General features: G+C 36.1%; 1 protein-coding gene across 1 annotated transcript; it reads left to right on the forward strand.

Annotated features, from left to right (window-relative positions):
• Positions 1–6,791: 6,791 nt before the first annotated feature.
• Positions 6,792–18,202, forward strand: LOC306861916 (parathyroid hormone-related protein-like). Its single transcript, XM_079404402.1, has 4 exons — positions 6,792–7,102; positions 8,207–8,330; positions 15,079–15,585; positions 16,681–18,202. The coding sequence occupies exons 2-3, from the start codon at positions 8,218–8,220 to the stop codon at positions 15,560–15,562; spliced, it is 597 nt and encodes a 198-aa protein (XP_079260528.1). The 5' UTR covers positions 6,792–7,102; positions 8,207–8,217; the 3' UTR covers positions 15,563–15,585; positions 16,681–18,202.
• The last annotated feature ends 2,297 nt before the right edge of the window (positions 18,203–20,499 follow it).

A 20,499-nucleotide genomic window follows, 5' to 3' on the forward strand; every position in this document is an offset into this window, starting at 1 on the left:
TTATCACATTGATTTTAATAGGATAATCTTGTACCATATTGATATAAAAATTCTAATAGAAAGAAAATATATTCCATTTGTTGTTATTAACAACACATTAAATGTATAAAACCTTTCATTATGTCAAGATTTCCACATGCCAAGGGTTTTTTTTACACTTCAGACTTACTGTAATATCATAAAGACTCGTCTGTCATGTGCATTCATATTCATATTCAGATCAAGTATCAGAGCAGCGTCTTTCTGGCTTTGAGCTTTAATTCTCTGTAATCTCAAGAAACTAACTCTGCTTATAATTACTACATGAAAAAAAAGATGCATTAATGTGACAATAAGAGTTTTCAGTTTGACGTTCTGTTCTGTGCGAGTCTGAATCGTAAAGTAAATGGTGTGATATAATACTTTATGACTCCTGGAGAGAAGTCCACGGAAAAGCAGCCAAGACGCTTCATGCTGCCGAATGTGACTTTATTCTGGGACGAGGAACAACGGGGGGATATTTTCTGGTTTAACCCATCCCGCGCCAGCTCTCTGAGCCTTTAATGCTTAGTTCAATTGATCGGGCCGAAACTTAAAGGGACAGTTCACCCAAAAATGAAAATTCTGTCATTTACTTGCCCCCAAACTTGTATTCATTCCTTTCAGCTGTTAAACACAAAAGAAGATATTTTGAAGAAGGTTGGTGACCAAACGGTACTCATTGACTTCCATAGTATGGAAAAAGTACCATGGAAGTCAATAGCTACCGTCAACCTAGATTATTCAAAATATCTTTTTTTGTGTGTTCAGCAGAAGAAAGTAAGACATACAGGTTTGGAACATAGTAAATATAGACAGAATTTTCATATTTGGGTGAACTTTTCCTTTAAGACAAGCATCTGTGAGTCATGTGTTGAATTATAATAATCTCATGCACATTAGACCAATTAATTGTTCATAATAAGATGCATTAAGATTTTTAATTTTGAAACATCTGGAAACATTTTCACGGACAGATTCTGTGAAGTCTTTAAATGTAAATGTATTTCTCGTTTCAGTCCCATACTAGTGTTTAACAGACAATATAGAATCCGATACAGTCCTTGGATTCGTAGAGAGATTAGACGACGTGAGAGAGAGAGAGAGAGGGAGAGGGAGGAAAAAAGCAGTAAGATTAAAAGTGAACATTTGTTTTGTGTATGCCGCTCGCTGCCAAAAGCCAGTAATTTTGGATGAATCTAAAACAGCTTTCCTGGCTCTGTCCCCACTTCACGCCTCCTGCCAGGAAAGACTTTTTTCACCTGTTTATATGCAGGTAAAGTATACTCTACAGAGTGCCCCCGAATGAGGTCTTTTTTTCCAACTTAACACGAAACCCTTATATAAGTGTGTGTGTGTGTGTGTGTGTGTGTGTGTGTGGACCACAGGGGCTGAAACAGGTAGACAAGACCTGTGTGACTGCATGTAAAGAGCAACTTCTGACATGCCTGTAAAATACGAGAGTCTGCATGCTTTTCCACACTAACCTGTACAAATCAGGTATACTGCGACACCGGCAGCCAGTGACAGACACACACCTCAACAGACAGTAACTCAGTTGTTGTGTAAATACACAACTTTTATATTGTTCGCTTCAAAGAGAAAAGACTGCCTTTAACTAAATGACGTGAGAAGTTTGGTCAAAACATGTTGCGTTTGCCAGCATTAATAAATATGTGTTTGTGTTTATTAATGCTGCAGCCTCTTTTTTTTTTGCAAAACACATCTGAAGCAAATCAAAAGCACAGTTAGAAATACCTACATAACGTTTAGTCTGTTTGCATCCTGTAATCTGATGTATTTCTGAGCGAACATCTTTGAGAAATAATAAAAGTAGGGCGGGACTTCATGTCATCTGTTGAGAATTGATTGGCTTGTGGAAAGGGGGCGTGGCTGGAGGGGCGGAGACTGATGACATCGACAAACAAGGAAAGTCCTTTCAGAGGCGGAGCATGTTTGATGATGATTATGAAGACAAACTTTTTATTGTGGACTGATAAATCATTGAGAATGAGGCTATAAAAATGTATTAAGAAAGTAAATAGAGCCGGTTTGGATTTCATGTTGACTTTAATAAACACAAGTGAACTGAGAATCAGCCAGTGAGTGATGCTCACCATAACAGACAGTCATTTTGTTATTTTGTAAACAGATAGAGCTTTAAATTATTCCACAGATCTTCAGAGAGAAAATCTCCTCACTGCCTTCAGCTGAATGATGTAAGGTGTTCTGTCAAAAACCTGATATGTGTGCAGAAAGCATTCATGATGCACTAGACTTTAAAAAAACATCCTAAGCAAACAAACATAAGTTGTATTATCGTATAAATGCATTTAAGTCATTTAAAGTCAACATAAAATTTAGTCATACAGAGACAATTTTTATCATCCTATCAAGTCCTCTTAGATAAAATCTCGTCTATATTTTTTGGTGGTGTTTTGTATCCTATTTCATTGAGAAATATGTTTATTTTACACAAAAATATTTGACTGCAGAATGCATGACTGACCAATGGCAATCCAGCATTCCAGAGAGCCGCATAATAATAAAGAGCTGCAGAGATGATGTATATTTGTAGGTGAAAACTTGGAAACGAGTTGCATTTTAGCACTTCCGTTTCCTTTAATGGGTTTTTTGGTTAAATTCCTGAAATAAGCTGAAGGCATTTTCACTTTTCATTCTATGACCAAAAATTCATCAGTAATATCCCATTGCATTTTTCTCTGAACACAAATATTCTCTAAACATTTAAAACAACCAGTTTTGAAAAGTTTTTTCTTGGTAATATATTCCATTCTGTTTAAACATTAGTAGTTACATTTAAAAAACGTTACACAAACTAAAGCGTGTTCCATGAACAATGTATAAATAATGTTTTATGCTAACATTATTAAAGACAGGATAACTTTAACATTACCGAAAAACGTTTAATGACTTTAAGAGAACGTTCTGAGAACATTCCCTGTTAGCTTGGAAATTCATTTGCTTACTAGTCCCTTTCACATTTTCATTAACTGCTTCCCAAATGGCGGACTATACACTATGCACTCTTACACTATGTACTTATGCATTATGTACTCAACCATGTAGTGTATGAATTCTATATGGTTATTTTGTTATTAATAATCAGAGTCTGTTAGCCCCTCCCACTTCATGATGTAATTAAAGCTGCAACAGTTGGGTGCATGAAGTGTCCAACATTCCACACTTCATTTTATCGGATATTTAAAGGGGTCATTAGATGCAAAATTCACTTTTCAAGTTGTTTGGATGTAAATGTGTGTTGGAAGTGTGTGTACACATCCATCCTAAAGTGATAAAAATCCACCTAGTGTTTTTTTTTTTTAAATCCCTGTTTTAAAATCCCCTCTCTCAAATCAGGCTGTTCGGAGAGTCCTGTCAGAATGATGTAATTCTGCACAGGCCCCTCCCACGAGAGTTGATTGACAAGACCGTCTTACCTTAGCCCCGCCCTGAGTGAGCTGTCATCCGTCCACCATTGTGTTGACTCCGGTGCAGGGGAAGACAAGATGGCTCAGATTAATCAATTTGGGTAATTTTGTTGTTGGATGTAATAATGAATATAGCAGTCGTTATTTACTCCTGACATCTGAGCCGCTGAAGATGCAGAGGATTAACAGTACTTTCGTTTTGAAGGGTATGCGCCGATCCCGATCTACCTAAATGCATCTATGTTCACCCGAAACATTCGTGATCCAGCTTCATCTAGAGAAGTAGTGAGTGTAAGGGTTTTTATGAATCTTTCAGATAAAGTGTTTTTAAATAAAGACTGAAAGTGTTGACGAAGCTTAATGCTGGTGGCGATGAAGTCATGTGACCGTTGTGTAGTCCTACATTTAACTCTTTACTTTTGCCGATTGTATTTGGGCTTCAATATCCAATTGGGATTGTTCCGAGCTGGCCTATGAAAATACGTCATCACTGCAGCACTCTATTTGTTCTAGACACTTGTGTTGAGTGAATCAATGGTTCATTAGCAAGAGGATATGAGAATTGTGTTTGATTGAATTAATGAGATAATGAGGAACAGAGAGAGACAGAAGAGATGAGAAGAGGCTCGTTCTGGATGAGTAACACACTGAACACATCAGCTGGGAGGAATTCCTTGGATTCTCTGCGTGAGTCTGTGGGCGGGACGAACACTAATGTAAAAGACAGCTGTGAAAATCAATTAATCTGCAGAGAAGCCGTAATGAGTCACCCTTCTGGGAAAGAGCACGTCCGATGAGTGCAGATGTGACAGGCGGATGGACCTTTCATTTAACACCTGAAAACGGCTAATTAATTCAGAGTGATATTAATAAATACAGACCTCTTTTAACCATTATCCCAAAAGTAATCATTTGCATTCATCTACTCATCCTCGTGTCATTCTAAACCCATTTGGTCAAAAATGAATAAAAAAATTATCACAATTTGTGATAGATGTGAAAGAATCAATGGTGTTTGGTGTCAGACTTTACGTGATCCGTCTTGATATGCTTGATAAGTTTGAGAATCAGTGTTATTTTATTTGTTAATATTTTTGATTAGATTTTAGTCTTATATTTTTGTGTTTTGGCTTTAATTTTAGTTAAAGTTTTAGTCATTTTGTTGTGAGTCTGTCATTTTTAGTTGTTTATATGTTTTTGTTTACATGTGTCTATAAAGCATTTATTCATTCTTATTTATATATTTAGTTAGTTTAGTACTTCAAATTAAATTAAACAAAAATCAGACAAGTTGCCTTTACTCAAATAAAATAAGTTAAAATTATTTTATATATATATATTATTTTTTTATTTCATGTAATATTTTTTTTTATGGTTTTAGTTTAATTTTAGTCAACAAATGACATTTGACAGTGTAAAATATACTGTTGGAGGAAGTCCATATTCATACTGTATCTATGACTGTTATTAAACTTATGGAAAATATCCCAATCCTGCAGCAGAACTCAATGCTCCTGGATTATTGCTGCTTCTTAATGAGCTTCTCATATGAGACGTTACTAATTAAACTAGGAAGAGAGAATAACAGTAAACGGTTGATGTTAGCCATTGACTTCCATTAGAAGACCTTCTTATGTGTTCAACTCAGACAGGTTTGAAAGGTTATTATTGGCTGAACTCTCACTTTAAGTGTGGTGGTCTTCTTCAGCTAACCTGGAAAATTCAGTGAAGAAGTCACTGAAGGAGTCGAGACGTTCATGTGTTTCTGATCTGGGCTGCCAGGGGCCGAAATATCCACCGTCACACATATAAATTTGATAAAAAATGGAAAGTTGCATGCAAAAAAGAATGTGCTGTTCCAGAAATCTTCTGAGTGACAGGTGCTCACGGCCGGCCAAAGCAAAAGATCAGGGAGTGGGCGGAAAATGTCTTTGCTTACGAGAGCTTACATATTTCTGAAATCTGGCACCGAAAGGCCAACAATAGCCTTCAGTCAGAGTTCAACACACACACACACACACACACACACACCTGCACCAGATGTCAAACTACATCACCTGAGGAGGTTTACAGCACACATGACTTCCTAATAACACAAAATATCAGCTAACTGACTCTCAAAAGAAAAGCACAAAGGAGATCACAAACCTAGACGATAAAGTTATTGCTCAGAGTAATTGTTAGACTCATTTACTGTTGTTTTAAGAGAGGGGGGGGGGGGGGGTCGGACTAAACTGAAAAAGGTTTTAGTGTAGGATTTCTTTGAAACAAGAAATTGCTATTTCCCCAATAACACTGAATTAAACATGAAATTTTGCAATTTGTAAGACTGAAAAAGTATTTTCTTGTAAAGCATACTCTATACTCCAACAATATTTGTTTTATTTACAACATACAAATATTTTTTGTAATTATAAAAGTGGCTGTGACTGATGGTTATACTGGGTTTGTTATCATTATTAGAGCTATTATGTCATTGCATTCATTTAATTTGAATATAATGTAATAGGAGAAATATGTTATGTTTATTATTTTATACTATATAGGGGTTCTGAACCCTGGTGTCCTGCAGAGTTTCGCTCCAGCCTTGATCAAACTCACCTGCCTGTAGTTTACTAGTAATCCTGAACAGCTCAATTAGCTGAGTTTGATAAGGGTTCGAGCTCAAATTTACAGGACAGTGGCCCTCGAGGACCAGAGCCTGCTATATACTGTACTATTGCTTATAATTAACATTTTCGAAACAAGTCTTCTACTCACCAAGGGTGCATTTATTTGATCAAAATACAGTAAAAACAGTAAATTGTGAAAAATTATTCCAATTTAAAATAACTGTTTTCTACGTGAAATATTGTAAACTGTAATGTATTCCTCTGATCAAAGCTGTATTTTCAGCATCATTACTCCAGCCTTCATTGCAGCATGATCCTTCAGAAATCATTCTAATATAAAAGTCGTTTGAGATTATGCTGGTGTTTATGAAGTAAAACATATTTTAAGAATAACATACGTAAATCTTTTTGGATTTTATGTTGATTTAAAAATAATTGCCCCTTGCTTTGATTGACTGAAGTATGTGCATGTGATTTGGATAATTTACTCACTTTTTAGAACTTTTTAATCAGAGAAAACGGCCTGGATTTCTCCAGAAAGCTGCCACTGTTTTGCCACATCTGTCTCTCTCTCTCTCATGTAAACAGAAGAGTTGACTCCTTATATACGGGCAGAGTCTTTGTTAGGACTCCCAGCCGTCACCTCCCCTCTCCTCCCACTTGCTGTTTTACCTCTCCTCCCTCTCTCTCTCTCTCAACCTGCATAGACAGTTCTGAAAGTTTCCCATCACAGTGCTGGTGGGTTCATCTGACTCCTCTATAACAGAGCAGAGTCAGTTAGTGTGGGACAGACCACCTGGAAAACACCCACTCGTTCACCTCACGCTGGATTCCCGTTTGCTCACTTCAGACAAGATCATCTCAGAGAAACTGAGGGACGTAATGCTGAAGGACGCGTTCACCTGGACCGACCGCAGCGCTCATTGATTTGTTTGTTTGTGTTTGATCGCAGCCTGGAAACTTTGAGGAGACTCGCGCTCTGTCTGACAGGACAGAAGAGACGGAGACACAGGCATCATTGTGAGTACGTTTCTCTCCTGTTGCTCATCATGGGCTTTTGTTGTGGCTCAGAGGACTTGCTGGAATTCGGCTTTTCTCTCCAACATGTTGAACTGGTTTAAGTTAAAGCTGCCGTCTCTTCTTCAGCATGGGGTGGGAGAAAATACTCCTCATGTAGACTCTTACAAATAAAGCTTCTTTACTGGCATTGAAGAGCATTCGTGGAGCATTTGGAGTATTGCAAAAAAAATTCTTTATAGAAGAAAAAGGATATTAAAATTAATTTTAAAAATGGTTTTTAGACCCTCTGGTGCTCTTTGGTCATTTTATGTTTTGGGTTTTTTTTTAAAGATTTTTTTTTAATTGTTTGGAATCTTGGTTTTTGGCACTTGCTATGTGAACAAACAAACAAAAGTCATATAGATGATTCGAAAAAGGTTAAATGGTCCTGAAAAAAGTCAAAAATGACCGCATTGGAAATTAAAAGAATTTCATCTAGTGGAATCGTTTGGTACTGCGCCCAAACTAAATCTCACTAAAAGCTCATTTTTTGAGATGTCAATTTTAAATTTGGAACACAGCTTGTTTAGATTTACGGCTTTGATTTTCTCACACTTTGGGGAAATATATAGTTCATATTCATTTTGAAAATAGTATTTTTGTGCAATTTTCATAATGAACTATAACTTTTTTCCCCTTACTTTTGCCACTTTTGAAATAATCTGCCAAGTGTCTTCATTAAAAAGAGACCATACGTAAGTCTGCTCCAAAGCATTCAAGATTTATGACTATTTAATTAGGATCAATCTAATTAATTTAATTAATCCCTGCTCAAAAAGTGGTTAACAGGTAATAAAGAAACTATCATTTTTGACCGCCATGTGAGGAGCACCAGAGGGTTAAGAACTGTTCACTGAAAGGTTCTTTAGGGAACCAGAAATGGTTCTTCTGTAACAGAAACCTTCATTTCTAAGAGTGTATTTAAAGACTGCACTGTATGATTGAACAAATTCACCTACATCATCACAAGAATGAGTTAAATGACACTTTAGAGAAGTGAACAGAACATGCACACTTTAGATGATCTGATCTTCATGTGTGTAATGTGTGTGTGTGTTTGCTCAGGTCCAGTGAGGATGAGGATGTTGTGCTCTAGACGGGTTCTGCAGCAGTGGTTCTTTGCTCTCTTCTTATTGTGTTCTCCTGTTCCGCACCACGGCAGGCCCGTCGATGCCCTCAGCAGCCGAATGTAAGTGTCTGTGCTGATTTTTGGGGCTTAATCACCAAATTGTTTTGCTAAAACATAAATGTTACTGTTGCTCTTAGAGTTGGTGATTTGAACAAACCTCTGAGTGTTAAACTTAAGAATGCAGTTCATCTGCTCTGTTCGTGCAATAAACGTGTCTTTTTGAAGAGAAGTCAAGTCACTTTAACTTATATGGCATTTTATATAATACAGACTGTTTTAAAGCAGCTTCGCAGTAATAAGCAGGAAAATAATAGTGGTAATGTTGCAAAATCAATCAGTTATGAAACAAATTCAATTTTCTAAGACAATAGTGTCATTATTCGACACTTATTCAACTTTAGTTCAGTGTTGATTCCTATAATGTTGTAAAATTATCAATTATGAAACAACTTCAATTCCGCTATAAAGCTGCTCTACAGAAGACAAGAGTGTCATTATTCAACTCAATTCAGATTCAATGTGGTTTCAGTTCAGTTCAGTGGCAGTGTTGTTACCAAGTTCTTCAATTATGAAATAAATTTAATTTGAGAAGACACGTGTCATTATTCAATTAATTCTCAGTTTAGTTAAGTGTTGATTCAATACGGTTCAATAACAGTGTCAGTCTTGCAAAATTAAATAAATTATTAAATAAATTCAATTTCAGAAAACAATAGTGTCATTGTTCAGCACAGTTTATTTCAATGCCAATTCAATTAAGTTCAGTTTCAATGTAGTAAAATGTATCACTTATAAAATATTAAATTCTGCTATATAAAGCAGCTCTACAAAAGTCATAATTCAGCTCAGTTCAGTCCAGATTCAGTTCAGTTAAAAAAAAATGTCAATGTTGAACAACTAACCACTTATGAAAGTAATTCAGTTCTAGAGCACAGTAGTATTGTTTTGCTCAATGATGTTAATTCAATTCAGTTAAATAACAGTGACGCCGTTGTAAAATTCACCAATTATGAAACAAATTCCATTTCAGATGACAATATCATTATTCAATTCAATTTAGTTCAAAGTTGTTTCAGTTCACTTCAATACCTGAATTAGTTATCCAAGCTTATCTAGAGACCGGATTCTCACAGGATGGACTCTTTTCATGCCAAACTAGAAACGACCGGCTGTTGCATTGCATGTGTGCATGTTCTGAAGTGAATGTATAAATCTAGTGATTGTTGTTGTGTGTGTGGCGTTTGGCTGTAACGCGCTGGAAAATGCTCAGGTTTGTCGATCGTGCTGGGAGGTGTTTTGATAGTCTGCGCCCACCTGCGTGTTTGCTCAGGGGTTGAGGGCGAGCGGGACGCGGGGCTCTAGGGAAGCCGCCCAGACGCTCTGCGGGCCACCTGCTGCATGCACAGAGATGCTTTTGTGACAGACGCTGTCCTCTGATAGCGAGAGCGAGAGAGAGGCGTAGAGCGAGAGAGAGATTGCTGATGCAAAGTTCGGCTGCAGCCCAAGTCAAACGGGCCTCTCCCACTGGAGTATATTATGCCGAGCCGAGCAAACGCGCTTTTATGTCCTGTGAACCCCTCAGCAGGGCCCTGAATGCAAAACATGCTTCCACAGAGCTTTGGAAAGCCGCGCTACCCCCGCTGTCTGCGATCCGCCTGCCAGGACCTCCCTAACTTCATATCGGCTTTTAATGATGTGAGCGTGTGGGTTTGTGAGACATCATTCGCCCGTCGTCTGCTGGTTGTTGTTCAGCTTGTGCCAGAGACACACACACTTTACTTTTGATCCTCTAATGCAATGACTGTGACGTTTTGTGCATGTTTGGGTGGGTTTACTTTAGAAACATTAGCTTTATACACAAAAAAAAAACATTCAAAAATAAAAGTTTTAATAATGTAATGCAAATACAATGTCCTTGCATTAAATACAATTAATGAATTAAAATTCAAATCCAAAACGCTTTTATTTGGAGTTAAATTAGTTGCTTTATATAAATGCAATAAACACTTTTAGTCCTCTAGGATGATTTGAGACACTAATGCAATGACTGTGACGTTTTTATGGACATTATTGCATGTTTTTTTGGGTTTCCTTCAGAAACATTTGCTATATGCACATAAAAAGAAAAAGAAAGTAAATCATGTTTGTAATGTCACTTATTTAAATGTGCATAAAAGCATTAGGTAAATGAATGAAAATTAAAATATAAACACAAAAAGCTTTTATTTGTAGAGCTAAATTAGTTGCTTTCTATAAATGCAGCATGCACTTTGGTTTTGATCCTCTAGGGTGATTTGAGAAACTAATGCAATGACTGTGATGTTTTGTGCACATTTTAGCATTGTGGATTTACATTAGAAATGGTTGCTTTGTGCACATAAAAATACTCAAAAAGAAAGCAAATAATGCTTTAGTAGTGAATTGCAATGGCAATGCAAGTCACTCTGGATAAAGTGCTAAGGCTTTATTTTAAAGTTAAATTATTTGCTTTATATTAGTGTAATATCAGTCTATTGTTTGTCTTTATTTAGTTATCTAGGTAAATGTATTTATAGTAAGTTGTTTTTAATAATAGGGAGATTTTAAAGGTCTGGAAAACAGCGGCCACACACCAGTTAATAGATGATGAATTAGCTATTAAAACTATTATTCACTTCATTTGACCGTTGCTGTGTAAAATGAGATGAAGTGTGTGATTGCTACTGTAATTCATCAAAAATACACCTTTTTGCCAGCAGGTTTAAACACATGATGATTACTGATCTGTAAGCAAGTAAATGTCAATGAGTTAGTGAGCGTAACAGGTTTAGGCCTTAAGTTCGGTGCGATTTGATGATGTTTTGGCTTGTCGCTCTGATGAGCTGCGCTTTGTTCGAAGGGCAAAGTATCGCATAAATCCAGCCGGTGGCCAAACAACACAAGTTCCTCTTTCAGCAGCACTCACTCTAGCGCTTTTATCGCAGTGATCTCACGGCACATCAGAAAGGGCGTTCACCCTTTATAACTAGCTAATGCTGACAAGTCCATCTGCCGTCCAGGACAATGCCTCCTACTGGAGTTTGACTTGAACCCGAGCCAGCTGCGCCTGCGAAGATGAAACGCACAGAGCCGGAGATCTTTCAGACCGCATGCATCGCGGATGAGGGTGAAAGCAGGTCTCGCTCTCTCTCTCTTGGCCTGTTTTTTTAATTAAAGCAGCACAAAGCAGCAATTATCTTCAGGTATGCTAAAAAGGAACAGCTGGAAAGATGCCATGCTAAGAGTTTTCTCTCCCGCTCGCTTTAGTGCTCCTCGTGTAGTGTTTAAAGTCAACTAAAACGAGTACAAGCACAAACAAAAGAGCTTTTGAACACTTACGAAACCTGTTTGAATCAGTCTCTAGAGGATGAAGAAATATAATTCTTACATAAACCTCAAAACAAGTTCACCAGTACATCTTTGAGCAAAACAGATGGATGGATGGATGGATGGATGGATAGATGGATGGATGGATGGATGGATGGATGGATGGATGGATGGATGGAGGGATGGATGGAGGGATGGATGGACGGACGGATAGATGGATGGAGGGATGGATGGATAGATAGATAGATGGATGGATGGATAGATGGATAGATAGATAGATAGATAGATAGATAGATAGATAGATAGATAGATAGATAGATAGATAGATAGATAGATAGATAGATAGATAGATAGATAGATAGATAGATAGATAGATAGATAGATAGATAGATAGAGTGTCTGTCCAGAGCCGAGTTTTTCCTCGTTGTCTGCAGAAGCTCAGAATCTGGCGTTTGGGCTTTCATGGGAAAGGTTTGCTCTCTCAGGACGTTCTTCGCTCATAAATCTGTCCCAGTACATTAAGAAAATAATAAGAGGTGACAGAGAAGAGGAGAACACAAGCTGCCAGGAGGCACAGGGTTATTTAGGAGCCACCGGAGAGGAATAAAGCCACTTTCCATAGAAAGGAAAACTCATCGTTGCACGGCATGGCAAGCCATGATCTCATGGATCGGTTTAACCAGCCAGGAAACAAGGGCTGTTTGTGCACAGCGGGTTCAGATGCACCAGAAGAGGAAGAACAGAGCGTCATTTACCTGTTTGAACTGACACACAATCACAGTCTGGAGATGCAGGTGATGGAGGTCGATTTCTGCCAGGAGACGCATGGAAATGCACTTTTGGTCATTTTTATTCATGCTCCTAGAAATCAAGGCTGCAACTAAAAACTATACTGTTAATCAATTAATCTGTCAATTATCAAAAGGGCCGTTTTATTTGTAGCACCTATAGTTTATCATTTATTTTTAGCACCTATAAGAAAGATTGTGTTATTGTGCAAGACAGATTCATTAGCTGTTATAGGTAAATAACTAGAAGAATAAATAAAGTTTAGTAAATAGTAAAACTAGTTTTATTTATGATCAAATATATTTATAGTAAAATAATAATAACAAATATTGTGATACAATATCAAGCGGCACAATGTACAGTAAAAAAATGAAGTGTATATACATATTAATAAATAATTTTATGTTCATTTATATGTATATTTTGTTACGTTAAAAATAATGTGGATAAATACAAATGGAATATAATGAGATAAAATGTTTTGGTCACACTTTAGAATAGGGAACACTTATTCACTATTAACTATGACTTTTCCCTCAATAAATTCCTAATTTGCTGCTTATTAATAGTTAGTAAAGTAGTTGTTAAGTTTAGGTATTGAGTAGGATTGGAGATGTAGAATAAGGCATTAATATGTGCTTAATTACTAGTAATAAATGGCTAATATTTAAGTAATATGCATGCTAATAAGCAACTAGTTAAGATACCCTAAAATAAAGTGTTACCCATGTTTTTCTTTAAAATGGCTTTATAACTACTGTAAAAAGTGTTTGTTTGTTTGTTTTTTTGTGCAGTTCAAATGAAATATTAATTTTTGAAATAGTAATATTTTTATTATTTGTCAACTATTTTCATTATCAGTGTTTTTATTAGTTATTGCAGTCCTAGTCATCATTCCAGGGGAAAATCCACAGATGAATGGCATGCTGTTCACTGATTTGCTGTGTTGGTGTGTCCTGATGTGACCAGGCTTTGATGCCCTCTGCTGCCCCCTTGTGTTCACGCCGTTAGAGCCCGAGCGACTGCTGGATATTTTCAAACAGCACTGATTTGTGCTTTACTTTGGCTGTGAGATATGTGTAATTGTTTCAAGACATTTGGACGGAGCCGAGCATCCAAAAGTGCACACGGTAGCAGAGAGCCGTGCGTCTGACGGGACGGACCTCGGTATGATTTAAGCCGAGACACAATGGCACCATTAATTAGAGTTATTGCACCGAGTGCTTAAACTGCCTGTTTCATCTGCTCAACCTGTGATTATTGGCTGTTGCTGCTCTCGGATCGTGTCAGTTTTGATGTACTATGTTTAAAAGTGGAGAAGGAGCTTCACATCAGCACTCCTGCTGGTTTGTTTAGGTTTGATGCAGGATCTGGAAGCGGAGGCCCGGGTCGGGCACCAGCGAGGTGTTGGATGAGGGCCAGACCTTCTCAAACCCCCTGGATTTAACTAAAAACACATTGAACAGGGGCCACGGTACAGACGCTCACTGATCACAGACTGGATTTAGGTTAAATGCACTGTGTGTGTAGAGCTAATAAGATTGCAGCAAACAGAATGAATTATAGAAGAGACACACACATTGATCTGTGACACTGAGACAACTGTGATTTAAACACATTCATAGCAACCACAGTCAGTCAGTGACGCTGAGGTCACGGGGTCAAACGCTGCATTGAGTTCACTGCAAGCCAGACCGCATCAAATCACTTTATTATTGTGATCCTGATCAGTTTACAGTAAAAACAGATAAATAATACTTAAAATTATAAATAATAAAACAAACATTTTACAAGCTATTAAGAACTAATTCAGGAGAATATATATTGTATATAAATGTATTTTCCTCCTTTACTGTCAAATTATTATTTTTAAATAATCTAAATCGTAAAAGAATAATGAAACACAATTTGCCATTTTTAATTTGAAAAATACACTTATATATGCAATATGTAAACTTGCTTGCATGTGTGTGTGTGTATTTTGGATTATTATATTTTTATTATTTTATTTCTCACTTTATTTTTATATTTTATTATTTTGTTTATTTACTTTTTTAGTCAACTGAAATTTATTTTATATATTTTATTTTTCTAATATTTAATATTTTTTTAATATTTAATATAATATAATATTTTTATTTTTATTATTATATTTTATTATAATTATTATTTTTTATATATAATTTTTTTAATGAACTGGAATTTATTTTTATTAATATATGTGTGTATATGTACACTATGTATGTATATATATATATAATGTTTTATATATTATTATTATATTTTAATTAAAATTTCATTTATTTTTTAAGTGATCTGGAATTTAATGTTATTATTCTATATTCTATATTTTTGTTTTCTTGTTAGTTTTGCTGCTGTTTTTCGTGTATTGCATTTGGCAGTTTGTTTATTTTGTAGGCAAAAAATATTAGGTCAATATGTTACAGTTTGCAACCCATTTTACTTCTGTAATCTGACAAATTTCTGAGTGAAACAGGATTTTTATTTAATTGGGAATTGATTGGATTGTGAAAAATGGGCATTGTAATCGCATTGCATTGCAATCAGCCAAAAAGCAAAGCTGTTTTTATTGCAAAGACTGATGTTTATATTTGAATGGAGCAGGGTTTTTGTGTCAAATGCAATTCTGAACGCGTTTGTTTGTCTGTTTCAGGAGGCGTTCAGTGACTCACGCTCAGCTGATGCACGATAAGGGCCGGACGCTGCAGGACTACAAGAGGCGCATGTGGCTGCACGAGCTGCTGCATGTAGTTCACACGGCCGAGATCCGGGACGTCCAACAGCCCAACGGAGGCACGGTCAGCAGCGGAGGGGGCGGCGGCCTCACAGCTGCCGTGCCGATGGGAGTGGGCGTGTCCATAGGAACGGGAACCGCCCACCCCAAACCCGCCGGAGGCACCAAGAACCTGCCAAACCGCTTCCGTCTGGAGGACGAGGAGGGAACCAACCTCCCGCAGGAGACCAACAAGTCCCAGACGTACAAGGAGAGCACGCTGAAGGCCATCGGCAAGAGGAAGAAGAAAGGCCGCGTGGGGAAGAGGAGGGAGGGGGAGAAGAGGAAGAGGAGGGCTCGATCGCTGCAGGAGCTCGCCAGCACTTTCCACCCGGAGCGGCGGCCGTTTACGGACCAGCACTAAAACACTGTCAGTCTTTGACAACGGTAAATCCTTACAAACTACTCATCATCAAAATACTAACAAAACTAAGCTAGCATTTAGAAAGTCATCACATTGAACTAAATGCAGAATCTCTCTCAAAACTCTGTTTAGGGTAGATTTTATCTGATTATTTTGAAATTGTTTCATATTGGATTTTGTATTTTAATATATTTTTATTTTATTCCGGTATGTACTTTGAGATAAAATAGAAAATAAAGTTTATTATTATGTTAAAACATATATGAAATACATCTAATAAAATAAAGTATTAAACAATAAACAACAGCATTTAACCAAGTATTTATCTTACTATAAAAACCCATTTTTTGTGAAAATTGAGTGATAACTCCTATGAATTCATTGCAGGGTTTTTATAGTTAAAAATATATATTAAAAAACAATAATAAAAAAAAGATTCAGAAAAATTAAATAAAAGGTAACTTCTTTTAAACTTAAACTTGTTTTATTTAAACTATTTTCTCAGTAATGTTTTGTAAAGGTTGAAGTACTTAACTAAAATTAAATAGATTAAAACTAATAAATTAAAATTTATAAAACCTATATAAACAAGATCTATATAAAAAACCTAATATAAAAAAGACAACACAATAAATTAATAAAACTTTAAAATTTAAGTGAAAACAGAAAATATACAAAAAAATCTAATCCAAAATAATAACAAAAACTATGTCAAATATATTAAAAATAAAATAAAATAACACCAACAAAAAAGAACAAAAAAATTTTTTAATTTTAACATTGTTACTTGAAATAAAATAAACATGAACTGAAATAAAGTAAAATTTTATTTCAGCTAGTTGCCAACATTTCTTATTTAGTACCAAAGTACTACTTAAATTATAAAAATTCAATTACAAAATACAAATATATAAGTAAAATAAAAATTACAAAAACACACAGCAAAAGTGCTAAAATTTAAATAATTTGAAGTATTAACAAAAACTATAATAGTATATATAATAATATATCATAGATGCTAAAATATCACAGATTACTTCAAATGTAGCTGAACAAGTGCTGAAGTGAGCTCCAGCTGCTGATTTTAAATCAATCCCGTTTTCTCTTTTCTCTTTCAGATCCGTGAGGACATTTGAAATGGACACCTAAACGTTCATGTAAAAGAGAGAGGAACATATTTATTGTCTGTAAATATTCTCAATGCACCCGAACAGTGACAAAGACAACTAAGGATACTGCTAAAGCATTATTACAGCTCCACGGAGCCACACATTTGGATCCTTGTGAATACTTTGCTTTGTTTCTTTTTCCTTTTTATTCTTTTTTTATTTTTTTTAGGACTATGCCTCTATTACGGTGTCAGAATTCCTGTAACTTATTTTGTTTGAATGGTGTATTTATTTTGTAAAGGTATCAAGGTGCTGCTGACCTTCTATATTTTTGTACTATAATGCACTTTAGATATAGAAATATATACAAGTCATTTTGTTAATGGACGTATTTTGTGGTTGATTTGAATGAAGAAGACTATAGTCACGCTTGTGTTTGCCCACGTTCTGATTCATTGTATGTTCAACAGCTTTGGCATCCATGTCTCTGTGAATCTGTTCCAAAACCTAGTGAGCTGCCTAACTAGACGGCATCTGAAGGGAGCATACATTCATTCACTATTCATCATTATGGCCAAATACGAGAGCGGCTTTGCTTATGCCCATATTTACAGAATGCATTATGAAAGGCTCGCTGAAAACAATCATCAACATTCAAAAACATATTCAAGGCCTAAATTGAAGATTTGAATTGCATATAAAATTTCCATATTACACAGACTCATGAACTTGTGATGCATACATGTCAGTCATTCACAAATGAAAATCATGGCATCATTTATTATTCATTTTTGCATTTATTTAATGCTGTTACAGACATCTGACCTATGTATGACTGACAAACATGTCACATTAAATAGTTTAATAGTTTATTAAAACTGTATAATCTAAATGGTTGGATTTTTTTTTTTTAGGCCTATATATATGTCACAGTTACCTTTATTGTTTATTACATGGCGAAAAAAAAACTTTGCAAGATGTAAACTCAGAATCAGATTAAAAAATATGAAAAAAAAAATGAAAAAAAGAATCAGAATCAGATTTCTGGGTTTATATCTTCTCTTTTTTTCTCAGAATTACGCGTTTATGACTCACAATTCTGTATTAAATCTTGCAATTAAGAAAAAGTCAAAATTGTAAGATAAAAAGTCACAATTACCTTTTTTTTTTTTCAAGCTTCCACAGAATTAAGAGAAATGTCTATTGCAATATGCTGTTTAGCATGTCAAACTCAATTGTCAGTGGATTCTCCTGTGCACTTCACTGTTTTTGTGGTGCACTGAGTTTCTGTTTAAATTAGGATGCTGCTCACTAGGTTTTGGAGCTGAGCTTTTGTATATGTGTTTATTTTGAGTTTCTTTGCTGCTGACCTGGACGAGCCCCACATCATCATCATCCTCATCACCCTTCAAACCTGCAGAAGCATCTGTACACGACCAGCACACATTATAGAGGAACTCTTGTTGTTTTGCACTGAGAGAGAAAAAATGAATTAAACCCTATACTGAATGAATTAAACATCTGGCCATTTCCTGCAGTGTGTGGGATGTTTGATTGTGTGTGTGTGTGTGTGTGTGTGTGTGTGTGTGTGTGTGTGTGTGTGTGTGAGTGAACAATGAAAGCTCCAGCCGGGCGTTTGGCTCTCTTTCGCCCACTTGCGTCTGATGTTGCTCCCGTGCAGACAGGAAAACCGTTGCACAGGGAAGCAGACTCAAAAATATGTGGAAAAATCTTCTGGAAATCAGGCCGTAATGAATGGACGGCGTTTGAACTGCAGTCCATCCGCTCGCCCATTGATTTGAAGAGTTGTGTGGAAACACAAATCGTTGATTAAGGCCAAAAGCACTTTGTGCGAGCACGCGAACACTTGGCGTTTGGCTTAAATGCACTTAATGTGTGTTCTTGAGCTGCTGTGGCGGGAGCAAACCTCGATAGAGTGTCCTGCTAATGTTCGTACCTTTAAACCAGATGTGTTATTTTTCAGGTAGCTCCTATAAACATGTCAACAGCTTCACTTTAACTTACTTGCTTACTTCTTCAGACTGTTGCTCTGTGACAGTAGCTGATCTGAAAGAAAACTGACAGCAGAAGTCACTTTACTGCAAGCTATATCTCTATACTCAGAATTCAGAAGTTGTGTTATAAATCATGGTCTGTTAGTACTTACACAGACTATGTTTCAGCCCTAATTCACAAAACAGAAATTTCACCAAACGGAACTGCAAAAATATATTAAATTAAAATGTTTGTAAAAACTTATTATATATAAATATACTTATTTAAACACATGGAAGCCCACAAAAACCATGCATTTGTCTCTGGCCTTTCTTAAGTTTATATGCATGAGAAATGTATAATATATTATAATGTTTAGTTTATTTATAATATTAATGTATTTATATGGAAGCCCACAAAAGCCATGCATTTGTTGACTTTTTCAAGTTATATGCATATGAAATATATTTTATTTTATACAACACATATATATTTATTTCCAAACATACACAATTCCATAATAACCATGCATCTGTATCTGGCTTTTCTCAAGGTAAATTTATTAGAAATATATTTTTGTTTATTTATTTCTACACATACTGAAGCCCAAAAAAGCCATGCATTTGTCATTTCTTGAGCTCATATGCATTAGAATTTGTTTTATTTCATACATATTTATGTTTGTTTCTAAACCTAAGGAAGCCCAAAAAGTCATGCATTTGTCTCTATAGCAATTGTCAAGTTATATGCATTAAAAATATTTAATATTTTGTACATTTATTTTCAAACATACGAAAGCCTAAAAAAATCATGCATTTGTCTCTGGCTTTTATGCATTATAGGGTTTGCTAGAAAAACCAGAGCACCATTGCCCAAATCCCTCTCTCTCCAAGACACCAGAACCCAGAGCATCAACATTCAGGTTTTCCATGGCAGAGGGGGGTCTTTGGCACTCAGCATGCTGGAAATTAATTCAATTTCTCTGACATTTATTTGTTTGCCTTTGATGAAAGTCACACAAGCAGCTTACAGCAGTTAATGAAGGCTGAGATCAGCCGTACGGATGGAGCTTTGCGCTGTTGGGATTTACTCGCTTTTCCCAGTTTCCAGCAGCTCTCATCTCACACAACTTTTACAGGCTACAAGAACTATTTGCTCATTTTGAGATCATTTCATGATAACATACCAGCAGATTTCCCCCCTCGAAGGCTCCGTACACACATCAGTACAAGCGTGGATCAGAATCGAGTCAGTAAAGTGACCCCCCTCAGATCTGATGAGTTTAAAGCGATGTAAGAGCGCTGGGAACGCGGTACGGTGAGACCACACACACACACACACACACACTAGACTGAATGACATTTATAATAAATCACACATCAGCTGCAAAAAATCAGTCTGATGATCACATTAAAGCTCCTACAAGCCCAAATGATTCACTGTGTTGCATCAGCAATATAAAAATGGAGAATAAAATTAGGCCTTGGCTAAAGTCTCCTCATATGTTTCTCCTGCAAAAAAGATCCCACTAATCTCACGTTTCAAAAGAGATCTCAACAATGTCTCATGATGCTAACTGCTCAGAGCAGATTTGGCAGAATAATAGTTTGCCATCAGAGATCTCAACTCAAACAATTCTCATCAAACTGTTCAACGACCAAATGATCGAAGCTGGTTTCCATGTAAAGCTCTTGGTGTATTTAGACTATTAACTCAGTGTCTATCTTACTTTAATTTTAGTTTACCAAAGAGTTTTAGTTGCTCAAAGACATATGAATCACATATTAGCTTCAGAAAATAATCCAGACTATTACATTAAAGCTCCTACAAGAA

This window comes from Barbus barbus (genome assembly GCF_936440315.1).
Source record: "Barbus barbus genome assembly, chromosome: 42".
Classification (NCBI taxonomy): domain Eukaryota; kingdom Metazoa; phylum Chordata; class Actinopteri; order Cypriniformes; family Cyprinidae; genus Barbus; species Barbus barbus.

Excerpts from the sequence above, each read along its gene's own strand:
- LOC306861916 (XM_079404402.1), top strand. The coding sequence starts at position 8,218 with ATGAGGATGTTGTGCTCTAGACGGGTTCTGCAGCAGTGGTTCTTTGCT. Across the intron at positions 8,331-15,078 it reads GATGCCCTCAGCAGCCGAAT|GAGGCGTTCAGTGACTCACG; the intron begins GTAAGTGTCTGT and ends TGTCTGTTTCAG.